Source organism: Meleagris gallopavo, chromosome 4, assembly GCF_905368555.1.
Source record: "Meleagris gallopavo chromosome 4, MGAL_WU_HG_1.1, whole genome shotgun sequence".
Classification (NCBI taxonomy): domain Eukaryota; kingdom Metazoa; phylum Chordata; class Aves; order Galliformes; family Phasianidae; genus Meleagris; species Meleagris gallopavo.
Genome location: NC_139407.1, coordinates 23,867,774 through 23,891,188, shown reverse-complemented (window position 1 = coordinate 23,891,188; position 23,415 = coordinate 23,867,774). Strand labels below are relative to the sequence as shown.

At 35.3% G+C, this 23,415-nt stretch overlaps 1 protein-coding gene across 1 annotated transcript in view; it reads left to right on the top strand.

The window, feature by feature from the left end:
- Positions 1-23,415, top strand: part of GLRA3 (glycine receptor alpha 3) — a 72,401-nt gene that overhangs the window by 27,982 nt on the left and 21,004 nt on the right. Inside the window, exons 4-5 of the mRNA XM_085221912.1 lie at positions 14,145-14,368; positions 17,135-17,217. Coding sequence (XP_085078038.1) covers positions 14,145-14,368; positions 17,135-17,217 — 307 coding nt within the window. The remainder of the gene's footprint in view (positions 1-14,144; positions 14,369-17,134; positions 17,218-23,415) is intronic.

Here is a 23,415-nt window from a genome sequence, read left to right as displayed (position 1 = left end):
TTTCTTTTCTCTATCTCAGAAGACAAATCAAGTGCTTTTTAGCAGGAATAATGGTATGCCACTTCTTACTAGGAAGCCATGATTCAAATTAAATCTAAGTAATTTTAATTAATCATATGAGAAGCTTAATTTATGTCAGGAATTCTCTGAGCAATGAAAAATAAATATAATTTTAAATTCTCTTTAAACAAACTTTCATAATTGACACATCTTGAATCATAGAATCATCTAGGTTAAAAAGACTTTCAAGATCACAAAGTCCAATCATTACCCAAGTCCCGTCATGTCTATTAGTACAACATCCAAACGTTTCTTAAATACCCCCACCACTTCCCTGGGAAGCCTATTCCAGTGTTTTCTGTCCTCTCCATGAAAACTGGTTTCCTTATATCTAATGTAAACTGCCCCGATGAAACTTGAGGCCATTCCTTCACATCCTATCGCTTGTCATCTGAGAAAAGAGACTGACAACTTTCTTATTGTAACCTTCTTTCAGGTAGTTAAAGAGAATGATGAGGTCTCCTCTCAACCTCCTCCGGGGAAATAATCCCAGTTCCCTCAGTCACTCCTCATAACATGTGTACTAGTCCCTTCACCAGTTTTGTTGCTCTTTCTGTACATGCTTGAACAGCTCAGTAATTTTATAGTGAACTGAACATAGTATTTGAAGTGCAGTTTTACCAGTGCTACTTCAAGGGTCAAGCCTTAACAATCTATGTTACTGAGTTGAATAGTAGTCCAGAGCTGAATATGTCTCAGTGATATTCACAGAATGGCCAGGGTTGGAAGGGACATCAAGGATCATGAATCTCCAACCCCCTGCCACATGCAGGGCCACCAACCTCCCCATTTAATACTAGACCAGGCTGCCCAGGGCCCCATCCAACCTGGCCTTGAACACCTCCCAGTGATGGGGCATCCACAACCTCTCTGGGCATTCACATTCATTCTCTTGCCAAATAAACTCTTACTGATCTGCACATGTAAGTGACTAGGTCCAGTCCTTCACTTTTTACTTGTTGTTACTATTCTTTTTTTTTTTTTTTTTTTTCTTTTCTACTTATAGATTTAGAAATCTAAGGAACAGCAGGATGTTAACAAAACATGGAATACCAGAGTGTTGTTTTTTTTAATATAATTGCACAATATTATCAGAAGTTTTTTATTTAAGATTAAAGGAAAGTATCTGCACATACAACTTTAAAAACCTGAGAAACCTATCAGATTGCTTGTCCACATAGAGTTAAATATTGATTGGCAACGTGGGAAACTAAATCCTCCAGAAGTTTGTTTACTGTTGTACCATAATTTAAGTTTCAACTTTTATCACAACATCCTCAGAATGGCTTCGAGTTTTTCTCTATGTAGCTTAAGTTATGCTTCACTTTGCAGTGCATAAGCTAATGCTAAGAAATTCTATTGTTTCTAAAAGCGGTGTTAATACATATTGCTGGCAGCTACCACTCAAGCAGTGGTTATAGAACACTTGCTTAAGCTGTGGGGCCAACTATACAAAAGTACTGCTTTGATCCAGACTGACCAAATTCCTCAAAAATTTGTAAGTGTTAAAGGTCATTAACACTCAATCATGATACAGCAGTACAGCTATATTTACTATGCATTATTATGCTTAGATTAAAGCATATTGATTGAAAAGGACACTTGCTGAGAGAAGTAATAGCAAATGACATCAGTGCAGATAATTAACAAGTTAAAAAGCATGTTTGTTATTTTTTCCTGCCACATGCCACATTCTGTCAATGGATATTTCTTGACTCAGCCTGAAAAGACGTGTTATCCTGAATGTTGTTAAGAAGCAGGTGGCATATATTCCTGTGCTCCCAGATATAACAAGATTATCTTACATTTACAAATAAAATGTACCTTCAACTTACATTAACCCATTTTTAAGCTCTTTTAATTGTTCTCCTAATTTTATTAGTTTCATCTTTCAAGTAATCATTTCTCTTTATGTTCTATTCTACCTGTTTTAGGTTGTCTTTAAATAGAGTATTTGAAAGGAGTCTTCAGTTGGTGCATTGCAAAGTTCAAGGCGGATGAGTTCCACCAACAATTTTTTTTCTTAAATGAATCATTTAGCTTTATACCTAAAATATGATGAAATGTTTGCTTTTCTTTGGTGAAAATATGCTGTAAATTTCTGTATAATGGAAATAGCAGTGTGTTAATACTAAAGTGAATGGCAGAAAGATCTACTTTGCACAATTTTTATTTTATCATAAATTATAGAGTCCTTAGTGTTGCAAGGGAACTTTAAAGGTCATCTAGTTCAGCTCCCTTTCAATGAAAAGGGGACATGCACAGCTCAATCAGGTTGCCCAGGGCTTGATCCAATGAGTGAACAAAAAAGCTACCTTATAGTTTCATAATTTACAATAGCATCAATACCAAAAACCTATTTTTGCCTCATATTTGATAGTTAACTCCCCTCTGTCAAGATACTGATTGTAGACTTGATTCTGCCAAATTAAGAGATTGTTCACGTATGGGTTGAAGGCAAGTTGTTTGGCATTCTTTGTCTTATTGTGCCTCTGTAACCTAGTTTCATGAGGTCAGGAGAACATGGCATCTTCTAAGTTCTACAGGATTTGCAACTATCTAAACAGACAGCATCACATAACCATTCCTGACTGCAGTATGTTTTTCATAATGTACAGAAAGTTTATAAAATGTAACAAAAATGTGCCTGAAAATAGAATGGAATTTACTGTTTATCCCAGGTTTCTTGGCTACTACACATTTGAAAGTGCAGTAATAATAATAATATGGCATATTTTGCAACACTAGATGTTTTTCCTAACTCTTGGTTTAAAGCAAAAGATTATGTTTAGGCTTACCTATTTGATTAGGATATCAAGGTTGCATGAAAAATGGAGAAATAGTATGCAGTGGCATGGGCCAGTATATCAAGAACAAGACCAATTGGAACACTGCATAGAAACATAAGGCTGAAATATCTTGTTTACTGAGAGAAATTGCAACATAAAGTAGGTGGTACAGCAGTAGAATGGGTTGGATAAGGGACCTGCACAGCTGATACCACACACACTGGTTGTCAGGTATCAGTAGCTGAATTACTAAATCTGGAAAAATCCAGTTCCTTTCTATCATCAGAAATCATCCTTACTCAAACATTTGGAGATGAGGTGAAATAGTTTCACCATGTTCATCTCCTGACCTCTGGAAAGGTTATGAATATGACTTCATTATTTGATCATTTTCCCTAGCCTTTTCTTGCTGTGTTATGAAATGACTATGTTCTCATATTCTTTTTAAGCATCTATAAATGAGGTTTTTCCTCAGAAGATGACTCTAGCCTTCTTCAGCTCATCTTATGATTCTGAAAAAGAAAACATCAATTTTCACTTTTTGTTTCCTTTTAAGACTGATGAATGATTCAGTGTGAAAATAACAAGAGAGAACTGGGTTGGACCATTCCAGAATTAAGTTCCAGAAATTTGAACATCAAATGGGCTTTGCATCAATGAAAACAACCTAGACTGTTATTTATTTGGTTTAAATGTAACAGCAAAAACAGCTGATCAAATTGATTTTTAAAAAGGGTCAGAAGCTTTGCTTTTGCTGGAATGGATGGCCTTTGCAGAAGCTGATGGCAGGCGTCTTTTTCTAGTCCCTCAAAACAGTGGCTTTTAATCTGTTTCCAAATGCAACTCTCCATGGAGTCATCAGGCAGTAGTAGTGTTTAACCATTGGATAGTAGAGTATGAAATAGCTATCTGAAAGAAAGTTTTAGTTACAGGGATGATATTAATATATTTTGTGTTTTTGAAAGGCAGTATATTCAGTATGCATGTAAAGAAAAACAGAAATATAAACTATGAATAGAGTCAGTAAAATCTGAGCAAATAATTTTGCCTTAACAAAGATCAGCACTTTTTCTTGTTTGTCACCGTAAACCAGCAACAGGCGAACTGAAGACCAAGTGCCAGGTTTATTTTAGACAGCATCCTAAGGCCAAATTCTGCTGAATGCACTGGCAATAAATTGCAATTATACTTTCTAACGGAGAGCATCTCTTTCAGAAAATACTGGGAAAACTGCAAGGCCTGTTTTCAGATCTCAAAACTTGCCCTAAATAATCCAACTGAAAACTGAATCGAGGTCTACAGCAACCTTAGTACCCAAAGCATAGGAAAATTCAGCCTCTACTTATCACTCACACAAACCACTTTGGTTTTTTACTAAAAATAATATATTTACCAAGATAGGTGTCACAATCAGATCCTCCATGAATACTCCAGAGAACACTGTTGCTCATTCTCTCTGATCCATTATATCAAACATTTCAGATTTGGCAAATCACTTTGTATTATACAGAAAACTGAACAGCTTAAATGAAATAGATCACAATTTCTTTTCCCCACAACCAAACACTGCAATTATCAGTGGAGAGGCCCTTTCGTATCATCAGTGCAGGCCCTCACTGTTGCAGACAATTTAGCTTTATAATCCCACTCATCAGTTGTTCAAGTGTTGTCTAAGGGCTCCTTCATATGACAGCCCTCACGGAGGGTTCCTTATGCTCATGTAAACTTTACTTAACCTTTAGCTTATTTCTCTGCATTCTGTGTTTGCCTGCACCTATCTGATCTTGCTCTAGAAATGTTGCAGAAAAATTCATACTTCCTATTATCTCTTATCTCTTGCTTCATATGATGCTCCTTTCTCTAACTGCTTTCTTTTCACTGCAATCAAAAGCCCGACTTCAGCAGCACTACTGCACTGTGAAAAAACTATGACATTACTCTATCCCCTCCAACATTTCCTTCATTACTTTTATATTTTTACATTTATATATCTAAATTGTTTGAATAGCAGCTGTTAGATTAGCTACTGCTAGAAGACCATACCCTGTAAATAAGAATTCAACATTAACCAGAAAAAAAGCTATGAAGATAACCAGTTCCCAAGCTGAGATCCACTCAGTCAATACTGTCGAAAATAAGATTGAGGCATCACTACAAAGATCTGCTCATACTGTATAAGGCAGGCTGTTTATAAAGTTACTACTTTTTTTGCAATAGCAAATGAAGATTAGGGCTACAACTACAGTTATGATTGTGTAACTCTCACATCTCCTTAATACATAAAGGTACAGATACTAATGTAAATGTAATGTAAAAAGGAAAAAAGATAGCAAGAGAGGCCAAAATAAACCATTTTGCAAATATCTTCACTGGACTATCTCAAGATATGTATTAACACAATTAATCTCACCATAATATATGTAGATTTTGCCATTACCTTCCATTAAATCTAACAGAAGAAAAATCTATAAACTCCTATTGCTATACTTAAATATATAATTTATAAATTATAAAAACATAATAAATTTATATAAAATTTGTATTATATATATATTTTTTTTTAACAGAACCAAAAGATAAATGACTTGAGAGTGACTGTAAAAAGTACCTGAATTAAGGAAATAAAGGAATTACAAATTGTCATTTTCTTCCTAATTTATGTTCTTGAGTCTAGTACAAGTGTGCTGGGAAGTATCTCATCTGCATTATGCTTTTACATTAAACATTATTTTTTAAAATTCTTTGCATGAATAATTTTGACTTATCTTGGCATCTCTAAAAAAATCAGTTCTGCTCTCATATCTTCATCCTGTTTTGAATGCTTGGTACATCATGCACTGTAGGTATGAGCTTTTGATTACAGTAGCTAAAGTAATCACCCAACACGGAAAAGCTGCTCACCCTGATTATTTTTAGACACCATACACATACTACAAAGATATATCCTAAAAGTATTATGAAAAAAAGTTATTTTTTGATACTTTAAAATTCAACAGTAAAATGATACAGTGTATTAAAAGAATTTGTAAGGAAAAGGTCTACGCCTTTTTTTTTTTCTAAATAGAATACACAACACTGTCACATGTCATCATGAACTGCTAGCAGAACAAGAGACTATAAAAATATGATTCAGACTTTAATTTTCTTTAAATGTCAGTGTAATCAAAGCAAGAAGTGAGCAGATATACTTTTTATATTGACATGACCCCGCCTGTGTTGGCAGCTAGATTTTTTTTTTTTTTTTTTTTTTTTTAATCCTCTTAGATACCATTGCCAATTTATGCAGCAGTAAAACTCAGCCCCTTTGGCTTCTTTGGTTTAAATACTTATCACAACCATAAAAGCATAGAAAATGAATTAAAAACAGAATATACAAATACACAAGGAACAACAGGAGGTAAAAAAAAAAAAAAAAAAAAAAAAAAAAAAAAAAAAAGGAAAATTGGCTCACCCCCTCCAATGACCAGCAATAGCTTGAGAGGAATGCAATCTGTATCCAAAGAGAGGCTAACCTTTAAATAAGGGGTCACTCTGCTGTATTGCTTGCACCTGAGCTCTCTGGGTTAGCCACTCCTTCTCACCTCGTGCTCAACCATTGGTTCAGACTGTGACCTGGCAATTCCATTGCACTCTACCCCTTCATAGCATGAACCAATGATTGAGCAGGTAAGCTCCTGCTGTTTTGGTAACCCCCAGCCAAATCCTTCTTGAGTTACATGAACATCTATTTTGGAAGGGTTATATCAAATACGTCCAGTGCTTGGGCCTGTTTAATGCTTATTTTTACCCGTTGAAAGGCTTCTTGTTCTGTTCTACCCCAGTCACATACTTGGCCTTTTATTTTTTAGCTGATACAGAGGTTTTAACTGTTGCACTATGTGGAGCATAAAGGATCGCCAGTATCCTAATATACCCCAAAACTCCTGCAACTGCTTCAGTGTCATAGTAACTGAGAGCGCTTGGACCATATCTATGATCACACCTGGTGAGACCTTATTCTTACTCAACCAGACAACACTGAGGAATTTAACTAACAGCCCTGGTGGGTTTATAGCTCAGTATTTCTCCTTTAAATAAACAGTTAGCAAAGTTACTACCTTCCCTAATGCCTCTATTGAGTCAGACATCAGATTGTTGATGTATTGGTACATTCATATGGTAGATGGTTTGTTTCAATTTGCCAAGTCATGAGCCATCAGCTTACGACAAAAGGCAGGCAAATGCACATATCCCTGAGGCAGGACTTGAAAAGTCCACTGCCTGCCCTTCCATGAAAATGCAAACTGGATTCTGAATGGAGTTTGTGCCTTTTCAGATTTTGCTTATTTCCCTGAAGTGTATATAGTGGGTATTTTTGAAACAGCCAAATTAATTTCCCAAAGACCCTAGGATATCTAGGCTGATAGACATATAGAATTACTGCAGATGTGCCTCTTTCTGAACCAGCAGATGAAAGGAAAATATCTCAGGGCTTTCCAAATGCCATGTCTCTGTGTGCACAAACAAATTGTATCCATTCTCCATAGCTGTAATACAGTTCAACCTTAAATTATCTTTTAAGTGTTGCTATAATGTCAATGTAGAACCTACAACTTGAATTTCTGTACAGACTTCTTGGCACACTTCATGCTTACTAACAAGTTTAAAGATGGCACGTATCTAATAAAAGTTGTTTTTTTTTTTTTTAAATTAGAGCTAGATCCCTTCACACAGCTCATTTTAACCCTAGTTAAAATTCTGGAGTTAGCAGACATTGCTTCGGGATATAACCTATTTCAGTGTTGTTTTTTTTTTATTTTACCCTATTTACCCTACCCTAGACAATATCATGTTTAGCTCCCAACAGATGGAAAAGTGAGAGGAAAGTTAGTATGGAATTCCTCTTTGATCCTTTGTATTTCCCTAAGGAGATTAAACAGAAGTTGATTTCAAATACGCATTTTCAGTGAAGATTTCTATTGTTATTCAGTCACTCACTGAAACCACTGATATTCTAAGTGCCAATGTATAAAATACACTGATAACAACATGGAACATGTAGCACCAAAAGGTCATCTGCACAAGTGAATCATCTCATAAAAATGCAGCATTTCATTTAGCAAATATACCTTCTGGTGTTATAACAAAAGCATCTTCAGGGACACACAATTTCTCTGGAGAAGGAAGAAAATGATTTTGTTAACTGAAAACATGGCAGTTTTAGAGTATGATGTTTGTTCATGTAATTGTCATATCCATTTTCATCTAATCCCTAGTACAGCTCTTTTAAAGTGCAAACATTTTAAAAGCCCCTCAGATGACGCTTAACAACTCAGTTATATTGAACAAGACACAAATGTGATTTTAGTGTAATATGTTAAGAGTTGGGAATACACAACTTCCATTAAGAATTTAAGAATTATATTCAGCCTGCAATTAATATATAAGAACTGTGATAAAGGCTAACATATAGTATGTCAATACTGCATTTAATTTGTAGGAAGAGTAAACAATCCAGGTGTTTTGACTTTTGATATTACAATTATTTGTGAACAAAGAGACTTAAATCTGGACATTACTACTGATAATAAATCAGAAATAATAACAGTAACAAAAGTAATATTACTACTAATAAAAATAAAATTAACTAAACCTATGCATTTGCCCCAAAACCTATGGAAAACAGGTAGATTTTGCAGAACTGTTGAATTCAACGAATACTGAATGTTTTACAATAAAGACAAGAAAATCAGAATCTAAATCTAAAATCAAAGATTCCTCAGAGAAACTACTGTATATACTTTTATTTTTTATCTATGGGTTGAATTACAAAGACTGAAAGCTCTGTACTAATGAGCATCCTCTAAATTACCCATGTTTTTAGTAAGGAGAAGACTGAACAAGAGTAGTGACAGGACTATTCACGCACTCCAAACCATTAGTAGTGATGATGAAAGAGATTTTCAATCCAACAAGTAAGCAAGCAAGCTACATTTATTTGTTCCAGGAAGAACATTAATAGTATTCTTATTAGTTCAGAATCCAAGGATGTGAAAGCAGGTGACAAACTTAGAAAGAATATCTTGTGCATGAGTACTGCACTGAACAGTGAATTTCAATTCTGAAAGGGAATCTAAAAGCTCTGATACTATAAGCAGCAATTTCAAAGTCCTAGTTTCAGCTAATTCTTCAACAAGTGAGTTCTAGTTCTATTGATTTCAGTATGAATATTGTGGAGCAGGTGGAGTCAAATTCTGCAAAGAATTAGACAAAATATAAACAAAATATTTACAAAATTATTAATGGGATACCCACCTGGACACTTAGTAGTTTTGATAGTAAAGAAAAAAAAAAAGAAAAAAAAAAGAAAAGAACAGAAAAATTAAAACATTAAATAGCTTAAAATCTGGTTTTATACACCTATGGATGGAGAAAGAGAGAGATCGTGATCCAAAATCCATCAATAATCTTTTCTGAATAGCTCTGAATAACTAAAGCTTCCTGAGAAGCCTTCACCCAAATCCTCAAACCATCTGGCCTGTCCTACTTAATGGAGAGGGTAAGAGCACCCACCATTTTCAAATTACTGTAGGATTACAGCTTTTATCCAAGAACAGACTGGCGTTACTGCTCATCCTCAGCCTGTGAGGGCTCAGATCTAAAGAGGTGAATTGCCAACAAAGTGCTTAGCCACATAACTCAAGGCAGGACCAGACAGGAAAGCTCTCCATCTCTGCATAAGGAGCTGCATACTTGACCTCATACAACAAATCATAAAGACGAAGTCATAAGAGTCAAGTCTTGGCAAGGAAAACTGCAAGAAAGTGGCTTTCTCCTAAGGAATATGAAGACACTTCTTAATGAGGGGAGAATCCTGCAGTGCTGGAAAATTCACAGAGTTCTTATTAAGAGAGAAGGAAAAATATGCCAGTTTCTCCCAGACTCAGGTTTCTATATGCCAGGAGCAGGAAAATCATCCTTAGTTTTATTCATTCCCCAAATCCTTTCTGGAAATAACATTTCCATCATGGAATTATTACGGGACTGATAGTCAAAAAGATTCAGTGAGTCAGACAAACTATCATATTCAACAGTGTATCTACACTGCTTCTTGTAATGAATGCCCCGTAGCTATTCAGTACAGAAAAGCATGTTCTTAGGGATGTTTGACATTAGTCAGATCTTGTTACTCTGACACAGATTTGATGTGTCAATTAAAGTTAAGTACTCAGTGATCATGGTTAATTTCTCTTTAGCTGCTATTGTAAATCTCTGAGAGATTAATGGGTTGCAGTTAGTGCTGGAGCATGGAGTCTACTGCAGCTTCTTATCGCTCATTAGTTGAACTGTCCTACATCCATAGATTGCTACTAGCCTTGCTGTAGTTCAGACCTGTAATACTGGAAAGACCTATTAAAAGTAGGGAGGAGTCCCATTTTTTTCAATAATAAATCATACCAGTGAAAAGATCACTGATGTTTATTAGCAGAATAAGTTGAATTATGAGCCATTTCAGTCTATTCTAAATTTATTGTTGTAAATATTTTTGTCCCTAGATTTAAACTGATTTCCCCCTTTAGTATCTCCTTTTCAACATATTTATGGAGAGCAAGTGAGTCTTCTGCTCAGCTTTGCATTACCACTTTAGAGAAATCAAATTTTCTTTTCTCCTCTCACAGTACTGGCTACCCATTCTGATCCTATAGCATTCTTTTGTGAATGTTCTAATTATTCTATTCTTTCAACATGCATGGCTACAGATGAGGCCCCATCAGAAATAATCTCAGCAATCATGGAATTTCAACTACTAAGAAGGAAAAAAGACAAGGGAATTCTTCAGGTTTAATACAACTGATATTTACATTTCTTAGATGTCAGTGCAAAGGGTCTTCTCTTTTGATTTTGCAATGATATTGGTTACCTGCAAGAAAAATGACCTACCAATATGAGGGGCTTACTTAAATTTAAATACTTGTATTTCTGTACCCGAGAAATGTCATCAAAGACATAATGAAATCATTAGCTAAATTAGCTTTTGGGCCAGTCTGAAATTTTCAGATATGCAAAGGAGAATTAAGGAAACTCGATCAATTTACCCAAAGTAATTTGGCTACCTAAAGCTCAGCCACAGAGCTTATGGCCAGAGCATATTTTGAGGAAAGCTCATATGAGAAAGTGAAAAATAAAAAAAAAAGGAAACAGATTTTTACTCTCCCCTCATGGTAACAAGGTCAGTATTGTAGTGGAGTGTTCAGCACTCCTCTGGTTCCAAAAAAACATTCTTTTCTTTGTTTTCTATTTTATATGCCAGTGGTGAATTTAGTCCAGTATTTCTTTTTTCACCATAATATTACATCAAAATTAGAATAACAAATGGAAATTATGCTAAAAGCTGGTAATAACCTGTTGCAAACACACATTACTGTTTGATAAGATAGTCTCATTCCCCATACAGTGATCCACAAGTTCAGTAAAACAATTACCACACTATGGTTACAAAATTAAGCTTAACTATGAGGTGCTTCAAAATACTGAAAACAATCAAAACATTGTATACATTTTCAAATATTCACCTGGGTCTTATTTCCCCTGATACTGATTCCAATCTATTGTAACGTACTTTTTAATCATTTAACTCATTCCCTGCTTCACCACGCCTTTACCAGTTCCTTCTTGTTGTGCCTCTCACTGCGGCTCACACTGCTAAAGTTTGTTCCTCACTTCAACTTTAACGGGAACAGCTCTATTTGGATCTGTGATAAATTCTTAGGTACTAAGGATCAAATTCAGCATCTATTGTAATAAAGTAAATTCTAATCCACTCCATCATGTGCAAGAAGCTCTTCCAGCGTTATGTAAAACTGAACAGTTACAACAGATGTAGAAACCTAGGAAGGCAGAAATGTAATCATTGTAACCTACTGCCCTATGCATGTGTATAACTTAGAAAGATGGGGCCTGATTTTCAAGCACTCACAATACATGTAGTTAATTAATTTAGTAAAAACATGTTCCAACGAGTCTTTGCATTTTATATTTTATTCTTTAGCAAATACATCAGTTTTATATGTGATTTTTATAACTTCACAAGAAGCTCATTTATTTTTCAAGGCAGAACTTTCATGGACAAGAATTGAAATTCATAATCAGTCAAAATTTAAATATTCTTCAAAAGAATGGCATTTCACATAGGGGCATTGCATTTACTCTTAGCGACTTTCTTGGAAAGTACAGATTTTCATGTTAAATTCCATAGTAACCTAGAACAAATAAAGCAAGTATCAATTGACTTCATTATGCCAAAGGCAAATCTAGATTTTACACAGCATGAAAATGTGTTGATTTCGTCCAAATGACAGCATTCAAAAATTACAAGAGCAGGTAATCTGAAGTACTCAGATGAAGTGCGTATTTTGGAAATTTGTTTTTATATATCTGTCTCTGGAATCTAGAAGTATTCCACATTCCATGTACTAGAGAAATGTAACTCGTATCAGTATAAAGAATAAGAAATCAGCATATCCTGTAAATATTTTAGATTTCACTGTGTGTTGGAAATTGCTAATCAAACACTAATACTAGAGCCAATAACAGTCTTGATCTCAGCATAGATAGCAAAGAGCAGCTACTTGATGTCTATGCGCAAATTTTATTGTGCCTATGAAGCAAATGACCGATATCCTACCATATAAGAAAGTTCATTCTGTGAATGTGAGTTTTGAAAGACAGTGAAGCAAGTGCAGACCCACAAATCAGCTTCGTTCTGCACAACCAGGGCACAGCAGCTGTTTGATAATGGCAGCTTTGAGGTCATGAGGAAATCACACAGCTTAAATGATGGTTTCTCTCCCCCCACAAAGGAACCTTCTCAGAACAGAGTAATTTGAGTTAGGAGTCACCCCTCTGTAGAAGTAGCACACAGATGTAGTAATCCTCTTGCAGGAAAGCAAATCAATTCAGGCAGTTTAATTCTGCTCTCCGTGTTGGCATCAAACAACCCTACTTGTTTAAAGCAAGTTAGTACTGTGTTCACAAGGTATAATTACAAGTTGAGTCAATGAATGCTTGTTTTTCATGCAGTAGTATTCAAGAGTATATCTTTTTAATGGATTAAGGGCTTTTCTTGGTTTTTCTTTTTGTTTTTGTTTCTTTTTTTTTTTGGCAATGAGTAATGAGAGGCAATTTAAGACAGACTTTTCAGGGAAGAAGGAAAGAAAAATTGCTTCAGCACAACTTAAATTGGATTTTTTTCACCTTATGTCTGGAAACAATTTAAAACAATTTACTTTGACTCAGTTTAGGCAAATTGACATACAATGTTACAGAACATGGAGTAGACTCCTCTATTTATCTTTCTCCATTTTCCTTTTCTTGCTATGTTTTCATCTATTCTGTCTTACACCTAATAATTGGCCCCTAATTTTATAAGAAATCCATTCATTCCATTGTTGCTGTCACAACTGCTGAAACGCACCACCCAGCACCTCACTGTTCTCACATTCACTGTTTGGTCTCCGTGAACATTCACCAAGCATCAGTGAATGTCAGTGGGTGCCATTTTTCCTACATGGAGGAATTCAGTGGCACACCTTTGCTTCATGCGCACTTCCATTCAGATGCCATTCTGTCAGAGAGCCGCTCTACTGCCATCTGTCACACAGCAACAACATGCCATGGAATACTGGTGGGAAGGTTCAGTCCCTACTGCCACTCTAACAACATTTGCCTCTGATGTTATGGGCCAACTTAAAGAAATAGGAAGTATTGCTTTTGGAATAGCCTTTGTAAACTCTCTACCACACTTGAACAGAAGAGAAAAAAATACATCCTCCTCATACAAAGAAATGTACTACTCTCACAGAATTTTTCAGTAGGGAGCTGAGGCACAGAAACACTTAAGTGATATGTCTAAAATATGTAAGGATTAGAGAGAGGAGATGTGAAATGAGGTTCTCTTACAGTGGAATAGACTCACTGTCTAAGAGAGGGAAGTTGAGCAGGAAAAGATTATGCCATTAAACTTTCTGCATGCTTCTGCCATTTCCATTTCAAGAAAACGCTGTGGAAGGGTTAGAGTTATGTGGAGCAATATAGACTACATAGAGATCGGATTTCCTTATCTTTGGATTTTTTCAATTATCTTGAAATTATGCTTATCCATTGTGCCCCCACTAATACAAATAGGTATCATTCTGACAATCAGCTAAGTAATTCTTTTGTCATCCACAGATGGACAGGGGATTACATGGCTAAGAAATGAAATAAAAGCTAAATCCCTATGCTTGATAAAATTTGCTTGTTTTCTCTTTCATTCAGGATTACCGAGTGAACATCTTTCTCCGTCAGAATTGGAACGATCCACGTCTTGCATATAGTGAATATCCAGATGACTCTTTAGACTTAGATCCATCCATGCTGGATTCCATTTGGAAACCAGATTTGTTCTTTGCTAATGAAAAAGGTGCCAACTTTCATGAAGTTACAACAGATAATAAGTTGTTAAGAATTTTCAAAAATGGAAATGTACTTTATTCCATCAGGTGAGTCTCTAATGACATGATTTTTTTCAGATAGAAGTTCATAAGTGTATCTAAGAATTGTTAACAGCTATTTTCAGTTGCTAGTCATGCAGTTCAATTACTAAAGTAAATTGAACTCTGAATATTGAATTTCATCGTAATTACTGTTCATTTTTAATGCCAAAATAGAAAGAGATCTCTAATTTGAAGTATTTTTAGTGAAAATAATAAGAAAAGCATCATTCCCAATTTAAATCACAGATATTGAGCCTAGAAGAACTCAGACTCTCGCACATGGTATATATATGCTTGGAATATTACAATCTGAACAGACCTGCGTATGAGCTTTACCTACTGTAGTCTCCAATGTCATAACAATCCAGTGTAATTTCTCTTTCACTGTTTTTGGATATTGCAGTCACAGTCCAACACGGAAACACGAGCCACGTTCCTCGGAACACGAGGAAGTATGAGATTTTAAGAATAGCTCACTTACTGCAGAACGTGGGGAGAAAAGCGGAATGTAAATTTTTGAAAAGTTCTAAGAAGCTGTAAGCAGCAATCACATCTAAATATTGACAAGATGCAATTGTTCCAATTCTTTTCTCCCCACTTTTATTAAAACAGACATCATTAGACTGTAACAGCAGTAAAATCATTCTTACTGTTACCTTCAAAAATGTAATCAAATGGGAAACGAATTTGATATAGGTATACTAATGTTATAGTCATGGTATAGATTTGGCCTACTTGAAAAAAATATATTCCTTTTGAGAAATGTAACATCTCTTTTCCACTTAGCATTTGGTTTTGCATTATACTGAATACTTCACTTTTTGAAGAGACATCAGGACTCTGAAGAACGATTTGTATACCAGGACAAAAAAAAAAATTAAAAAAAAATGCAGTGCTTGTGACTTGCATGAATATACCGGTGACAAGAAAGTCTCCTTCTTCCTACCTTCCAGTGCAAGTGAGCAGCATACTGTCAAGCTTACACTGGAAGAAAGATTTTGGCTAAAAGTCTTACACACATTTCATATCCAAAAGGAGCTTAGTATGCCAGTCCAAGAACATAACCATTCTTCAGTGTCACAACATGTATTCTGTCACTAGAAATATTGAAAGAAAGCAAAAAGGTTTCCTTCCCTCAACCAAAGCAAAACATAAAGCTAAATCAATTATCTCCAGATCCAGTCAATCTGAGAGACACAGGCAGTTTGAATGAATAACCCTTCCTTCTTGCCCTACTCTCTCCAAATACATACAACACATAGACTATAAACACAAGCACTCTGCTGAAGCAAGCTCAGATATCAACTTTATTGATTTCTGACCACACAGTCTCATGAAATGGGGTGGAAAAAAACACAACACTAAAGATATAAGAGCAAATGTTGACCGTGCTGCTTGTGGATCCCATATTCTTGTGGTATCCAAGAATGCTTAAGCTCCCATGATTTAATTATTAAAATTTCTGAAACACATTTAAAATTATACAGTGAACATCTTAGTTGAGTTGTTATGCAACTTTGTGTCACTTAAGCTTTTGATAAGAGGTGATATAATTGCTAAAGAACTGATGCTGAAAGAAAGTTGAGTAGTGCTAAATCTGTTTTACTTTTCATTTCCTCCACTCCCTTCCCCTCCTGTTTGCATCTGAATAAAATATTTGTGCAAGCAAACAGTGAAAAGGTACCGACTGCTGATATTTAACATAAAAAGCTGTATAAAATTCTAAAATATTTACTAAAATACACAATAAAGTCCAGGTACCTCTTCTCTGAAATGGCTGGCCTACCTGCCAGGTTTTGAAATTGGAACTGTTCTTAACAGGACCCAGGTGTGAGTTCCTTCTTTTGACTCTGGTGGACTGAAAGGACATTATAGCAACAAAGAAACAAAAGAAGTTAAGAGAATTAAAAAAGAAGTGTAAAAGAAATGTGCAGCTGTGCTTGCTGCTCAGTTCCAATTCCAGCATGCTCTCCAAAGCCCAAAAAAGGGGGAACAGGTTAAAGAGAGAGGAATTAGAGTACTGCCCTTCTAGAAGAGCCTTATGTGTTAAGGAGCTGAACTCAAAACCCTCAGAGAGCATCCTAGCAATTGAACACACAAATGAACAAAATTTTCATGCAAGACACTGTTTAGCAAGTACAAAGTACTGTCACAACACTGAATGATGAATGGATACTTAGTCATGCCCAGCTAGAGGAAAGACACAGCTTTACCTCATATTTTCTTTTCTCATTCCTCTGAGAATTACCACTTAAAGATGAATTATTGTGTTGATATGTAAAAATATTACTTTTTTTTTTTTTCTATAGGTTGCAAAGCATTTAACAGGAAATATAATAGCTAATGTAAAACACAACCATCTTTCAAACTTACAGGAATATGTTGCCTACCACTAATATCATAAAATGTTATTTTAAATCTTTGTATTGACAATTTAAGCACCTTATTTTAGAGCAATAACACAAATTATTTTGGCAGTACAATTTGCAACTGATATCTGAAATGAAATTCTTGCAATTCTGTGTAAATGTCAAGGATTTGAAACACTGTAACAATATAATAATAATAATTCTATTGTAGCAGGCTGTTGTTGCATTCCCTTAGATGTAAGTTAGGCAACTCTACTGGGACTCTCCCTTCTGAGAGCTTTCTAATGAAAAAATACATTTTTTTTTTTTTTTCTAATGATTCCCTCTGCTTTTATGTACGCCACTTGTGCAATTATATGGTATTTCTGTGGTATATTTTTAATATATTTTTGTGTTCTTTCAGATTGACTTTAATATTGTCCTGCCCAATGGATCTCAAAAATTTTCCAATGGATGTACAAACATGTATAATGCAGTTGGAAAGCTGTAAGTTTGTGCAGTGTATCATCTTATAAATACTTTACTAGAGATTACAGCAATTCTGCATGGAATAAAAACACTCCTTTCTAATGACATAAGGAGAACAATCTTTCAGAAATGAATCACCTATTTTAATCTGTGAAACACTAATAATTTTCAAGAGAAAAGATTTTTTCATTCGTACTTTTACAGACAATCAAGTTTCATGTAAATCAACATTTATTGCTAAACTGACCTACTGACTCGGTACCAAAGTTTACCTTTGTGTGACGCTTAAGCGTATTGTGATTCACTATGAAGTCTTCTCTGTGTTCACACGCACAAGAAGACAGTTATATGGGAGAATATAAGGAAAATATGAGAATAAATCAAGGAAGTTATTTATATGCAGATCGTGAGATTAAAAATAACTTTGTGTACTAAAACAATGGGAACAAGATTATTTATACTAAGTCGATGCTCTTCAGATTCCTGCATCAGCTCTTCAACTTATCTACGTGTTAGAGCCACATATCTGTAGTTTTTACCTAATTATCCCAGAAATGACCAGTCAAAAGGCTTACCGTAAGGAGAAAATGTAAAAGGTTACACTACATGTATATATACAAGTTCACGATCCTATATAAAGTATATCACCTACACAAGTCCTCAGCCTCTCTTCTGGGGCAGGACCTTAAATCAGTGAAATATCCCTTAGAAAAATCTTAGAAAGGGCTGTGAACCTTCTAGGGTACAAAGAGGAAAAAACTGTACAAAGTATCATCCAGCAAGGAAGCAAAAGTTGAGCATGGCATGACTAACAGCCATAACACTGGAAGAAATCCTAGAAACTAGAAGGTTGTTGAGACTTGAAGTAATTCATAGTATAGCAACTAGGCTGGGACTGGAAACACCTAGCAAAACACAGAAGACCTACTTAATGATCTTCTAACAACAGAGAAGGTCTGATGGTTTGCCTAAGCCAGGTGTTATATCAGAACTTGGAATAAACAAACTTACAACTGCATGTGTTTTGGATAGGGTTCATAAAACCATATTTGCATTATACACAATTACCCTGAGGAGAGCAGAGGGAAAGTGAAAAAAAAAACAACACACAGAAGACAGGCTTTGAATAATTGTATTACAATAAATAAAAACACCTTTTATGTGAAACAAAATCAGTATTTGCTAATTCAATCTGTCATATGTTGCATTTATAATGTATCTTGATATTTCCATTAGAACGGAAGACAGGATGGAAAGTGTACAGCAGCTATGTCATTTCAAGGCACACATACAGACAAAACGTACAGACAAAAATACAAAACTGCATAATTGAATCACAGAATCACTTGGGTTGGAAGGGACCTTAAGGATCATCTACTTCCAACCTGCCAGGTGTGGGCAGGGTTGCCACCTGCTATATCAGGCTGCCCAGGGCTCCACCCAACCCTTTCTTGAGTACCTCCAGGGATAGGGATATCCATAGCCTCTCTGGGCAGCCTGTTCCAGCGATTCACCATTCTCTGAGTAAAAAATTTCATTCTAACATCAAATCTAAATATCTCCTCTTTTAGTTTAAAGCCATCCTCCTTTGTCCCATCACTGTCAGACTGTGTAAAGTCAGTTCCCCTCATGCTTGTAAGCTCCCTTCAAGTACTGAAAGACTGCAGTGAGGTCTCCTCAAAGCTTTCTCTCTTCCAGGCTGAAGAAGGCCAAATCTCTCAACCTTTCTTCATAGGGCAGGTGCTCTAGCCTTTTAATGATCTTTGTGGACCCACTCCAACAGCTCTGCATCCTACCTGTACTGGGACCCCAGACCTGGACAGAGTAATCCAGACAGGACTTCACAAGGGAAGAACAGAGGGGGACAATCACCTCCCTGACCCCGCTGGCCACCACTTTTTTGATGCAGCCCAGCGTGCAGTAGGCCTTTCAGGATGCAAGCACAAATTGCCAGCTCATGTCCAGCTTTTTGCCCATCAGAACCCCTCAAGTCCCTCTCTGCAGATCTGCTCTCAAGGAGCTCTTCCCCCAGTCAGCACTTGCACCTGAGACTGCCTTGAATTAAGTGTAACACACATCTTGCACTTAGCCTTGTTGAAGTATTTTGTCTGATGCTAGGATCTGAGCTAACAAAGGATGTATAAGGAGGAAGGCACAAATATGTATTAAATTTTTACTTTACCTGTAATAAGAAATTGATGCAAAATGTCTTTTCCCCTAAAATGATAGAAATTTTGGAAGATATTCTTACCAGAACTATCCTCCTAGTCACGTGAAGAACAAAAACAAAGAAGTAGAATAGAATAGCATTCTTTCAAACATTCTGGCAATGTGGATTTTGTGAAAATAAGTGATGTGGGGAAAAAAAAAAAAGTAAAAAAGTATTTATAGATAATGAGATCTAGATTTATAGTTCAAAAAAAGAACTTTATATATATATATAGAACAAGCATACTAGATTATTTGAAATACATTATAAAACAAACACAACATACATAATTTGATTAAAGTATTTCTTTTTTTTTCTTTTACTTTTTTTGTGTTTTAATTGCAACAATGTAGTATGCAAGAGAGATTATTATGTATCAGCTAATACGTAAGAACTGTTTGTTGTGTGGCTAATGGCATGTTTTTATAAACAAAAAATATATATTATAGGTTAAGTGTGAAAGCCAGCCTTTTTTTCATTGTGATGGACAGACGGTAATATTACAAATGAGGCTTTCATATGAGGACAATGGCTAAATCTGACAGCAGAAATTGCTGTGACAAAAACTGAGAGATGGTTATTCACTGCAAATGTCAAAGAAGTTAAGGCAATATTATATATTCATGATTTAAGCAGAATTCCACATTCACTCAAGTGAATAATTCTACTAATAATATATATCATCTTTACGATATCACTGATATTAAGATGAGGCAGATGTATCAGAATACATACTGATTGGGAATATATTCACTATACATCACTATGCTTCAGACAGAAGGTATCACAGTATTTAAGTGCTGAAGAAAGACATATATATATACACACACACACTATTTTAAAAACTGTTGCTTTAACAACTTCATGAAACTCATCTGTACTTGTGTCTTTCAGTCCATGTGAGGACAGACTGTACAATAACTGAGCATTCTTGAGAAAATGGGCATTTGTTTTGCTCTACAGATACCTTGCCGGAGTCCTCAGCTTCCACAAACTGTACCATAAGGAAAAACACTTGTTAGTTGAATACCACTTTGGATGTCTTGCTGCGTTTTCCAGCAGAACATTCTTCACTAACGTCTCATTTTTAATTGTTCAGCAGCAAGTATAAATTCCCTGCTGTATATCCAGGTAGTACAGAGAGAAGTATAATGCTCATAAAAGAGCTGCTGAACAAAATACAGAAGGCTGCTTCATTTTGAGATGTTCAAAATCTTTTAATTACAGAGAAAGATCAAACCTGATTTTACAAGGAAGAGTTGCTTTGTCTACCTCTATGTTACCTGTAACTCCAGACATTGAAAAATAGGTACTACGGCCAAATTACGTGGCCTGAGGCAGAAAATCTTGTAGTATGTCAGCTTTGGCTATACTTAGATATCTGCTAGAAGATCAACATGTTAGATTTTCATGATCAAGTCAACAACTTTCTTAAACTGAGAGAAATGTCTGTGGGACATTTCAAAGAAAGTGGGCACAGCAACACAATTTCCAGTGTCAAGTTAAGTAGGATTTGGTACAACTATGAATTTACAGTGTTTATTAATTCCAGAGTTTCTTTAAAGTTCTTGACCTTGCAAGTCTGCATATGACACTAAGCAAACTGGACAATTTGTAATGAGTCGCTCATCTTTCTCATCTTGCCACCATTCAAGGTCACAAAGAAAGGCTGAAATTTAAAGGACAAATAGTAGATCTTTCCTCTGCTACAAAAAAAACCTAATTTTATTCAGTAATAGATATTTTCCATCAATATTGATACCATTGCTCCAGCACAGAAAGCCCTAAGAGGGAAACTCATGTATAGCTTTTTTCCCCACAAACGATAGTTGTATTTTTATGTGGCTCTTGAAATGGTTTTTCCAAGGTCAGTAATTGCAGCTGCATTTGCCCCTTCACTTATATCTTGAAGCACATAAAAAGTATTTAAGTGAAAGTGTATTCTACTTCAAAAGTATTTATTTTACCAAAAGACTTATCAAAAACTAGAATGAGCTGCTTTTGTATCTTTGAAAAGAAGTAAATCAAAACGCAGTTAGGATGTAATCCCTTCCACATTTCTATGGTTCATGCTGGGGCAGCCTACAGGCATGTTAGATAATTTTAGTTTTATTCTGCTTGAATAAAACACAAAGAAATGTCAGCAAGATATTTATTTCTGAGGCTTATTTCACAGGAAAGATTTTTTCTTTCTTTCATGTACTAGATCTCCTTATCTTTATCTTCTTAGATTTTGTTTTTATCTCACAGTATTCTTTGATTCATATATTATAATTATATATACGTATTATAATTATAACTTGATCTGAACTTCAGTATTCTTAAATCTTCAACCAGTAGTACCATTAAAACACTACATTAGTCACAAAAGAAACGTGCCATGAAAAGCAGTATATGTAAGGGATAAAAATAGTTTTATTTTGATATTTTGGCTCTCTTAAAAAAAAAAATCACCTTCATCCCCCTTTTGATTTATAGGAGCTTTTTTTGTCTTTCTAAGGAATCATCTTCCATTTCGGGGAATTTCAGAGAAAATTGACTATGTACTGCAAAATGCTATTACTTGAGCAGTACAATTTCTTTCTTCCCAGCCTCAAAACTGGAGGGATAGAGATTGTTGAAATAGAAAGACTGTAGGCAGGCCAATAGGTAGTCTGCATCATGGGAAATTATGTTCATATTATTCCTCTCCCATAAAAACACAGATGACGTGGGAAAGATCAGGGCTGCATTTATTACCTGCCAGTGATCTTGGGGTATATACTTGAATGAGTACATGGCTTCTATTCTGTAGCAGGTGACTCAACACACTGTATACCTGAAGTGAGACCTCATACACAGCTACCAAGAGATAGATATCCATACTCCTCAGTTCCCAGCTAACACAGGATGAAAGGGCAGGAGCAACTGTGCAATTGCTGCTGAACCTACAAAAAACTAATATAAAAACTAATATGAAAACTTACAGACTTTAGCACGTTACGTTTGAGAGAGGTGGGAGGTCTCTGACTGAAATGCTGCTCTTCTCTGAAAATCTAATAAGGATAAACCTATCACAGTGAGAGATACCATCAGAGGACAGTCCCTTTGGAATGTGGCTCAGAAATACATAGAATAATGCTTTCTTGGTAATCCAGAATAAATTTAGCCTACAATCACAATACAGTTGATTTTCAGAGCTAATATTCTAAGTGGGTAACTTACATTATAAGAATTTATACTTACCCCAAGCTGAAGCCAGATTAGTTAGATCTGCCAAGCCCTTCCTATTGTCTTGTTGCTTGAAATTTAAGGTGCAGTCCAAAACTCTATCACGTTCTTTGCAGCAGTAATCTGTAGGCAGCCTGTCCTGTTCTGCTGGGATACCTAATGGAAAAGCAGCAAAATTACTCTAGTCAACATGACTGCTGTTCTTTCCTCAGTTGGATACCTACAGAACATCTCAGTTTGCTGAATAAATCCAATGTCACTCTTGCACTTCTTTCTTATAAAACACTTTAAAAAAAAAAAAAAAAAAAAAAGGAGTTTAGGTTAAACATAAAATAAAACCTCTAGTCAAACCAAACTCTCTAGTACAAAAATGCTAGATATTCAGGTTTTTTGTTTTTCTTTAAATAATGTTAATCTTGATTGTTTATTGAAGAGGTTTTAATGTGTATATGTATTTTAAAAAGAGAAGCAAATACTTTCAAGAATAGAACAGAATTAACAGAAAATTTACAAGCCATACTGCTATATAGGTAGATCAGAAGTTAGCTCAAAAATATTATTTTTCATGGTTTGGAATGGTACTTTAAATGTGGTTAGAAGGAAAGAAATTCACAAGTAAGACAGTTGTCAGATATTTTAAATTTGTCAAGAGTTTTCATTTAAAGTATGTGTGGACTTTTGAAGACTCATGGGAATTACTTCTCTTGAATACCAAACTTTGTTTTTCTCTTCTCCAAGATGTTTAAGGACTATTCCAGAGAAGTCCATACTCTCAAGACACTTTATTAATAATTCTT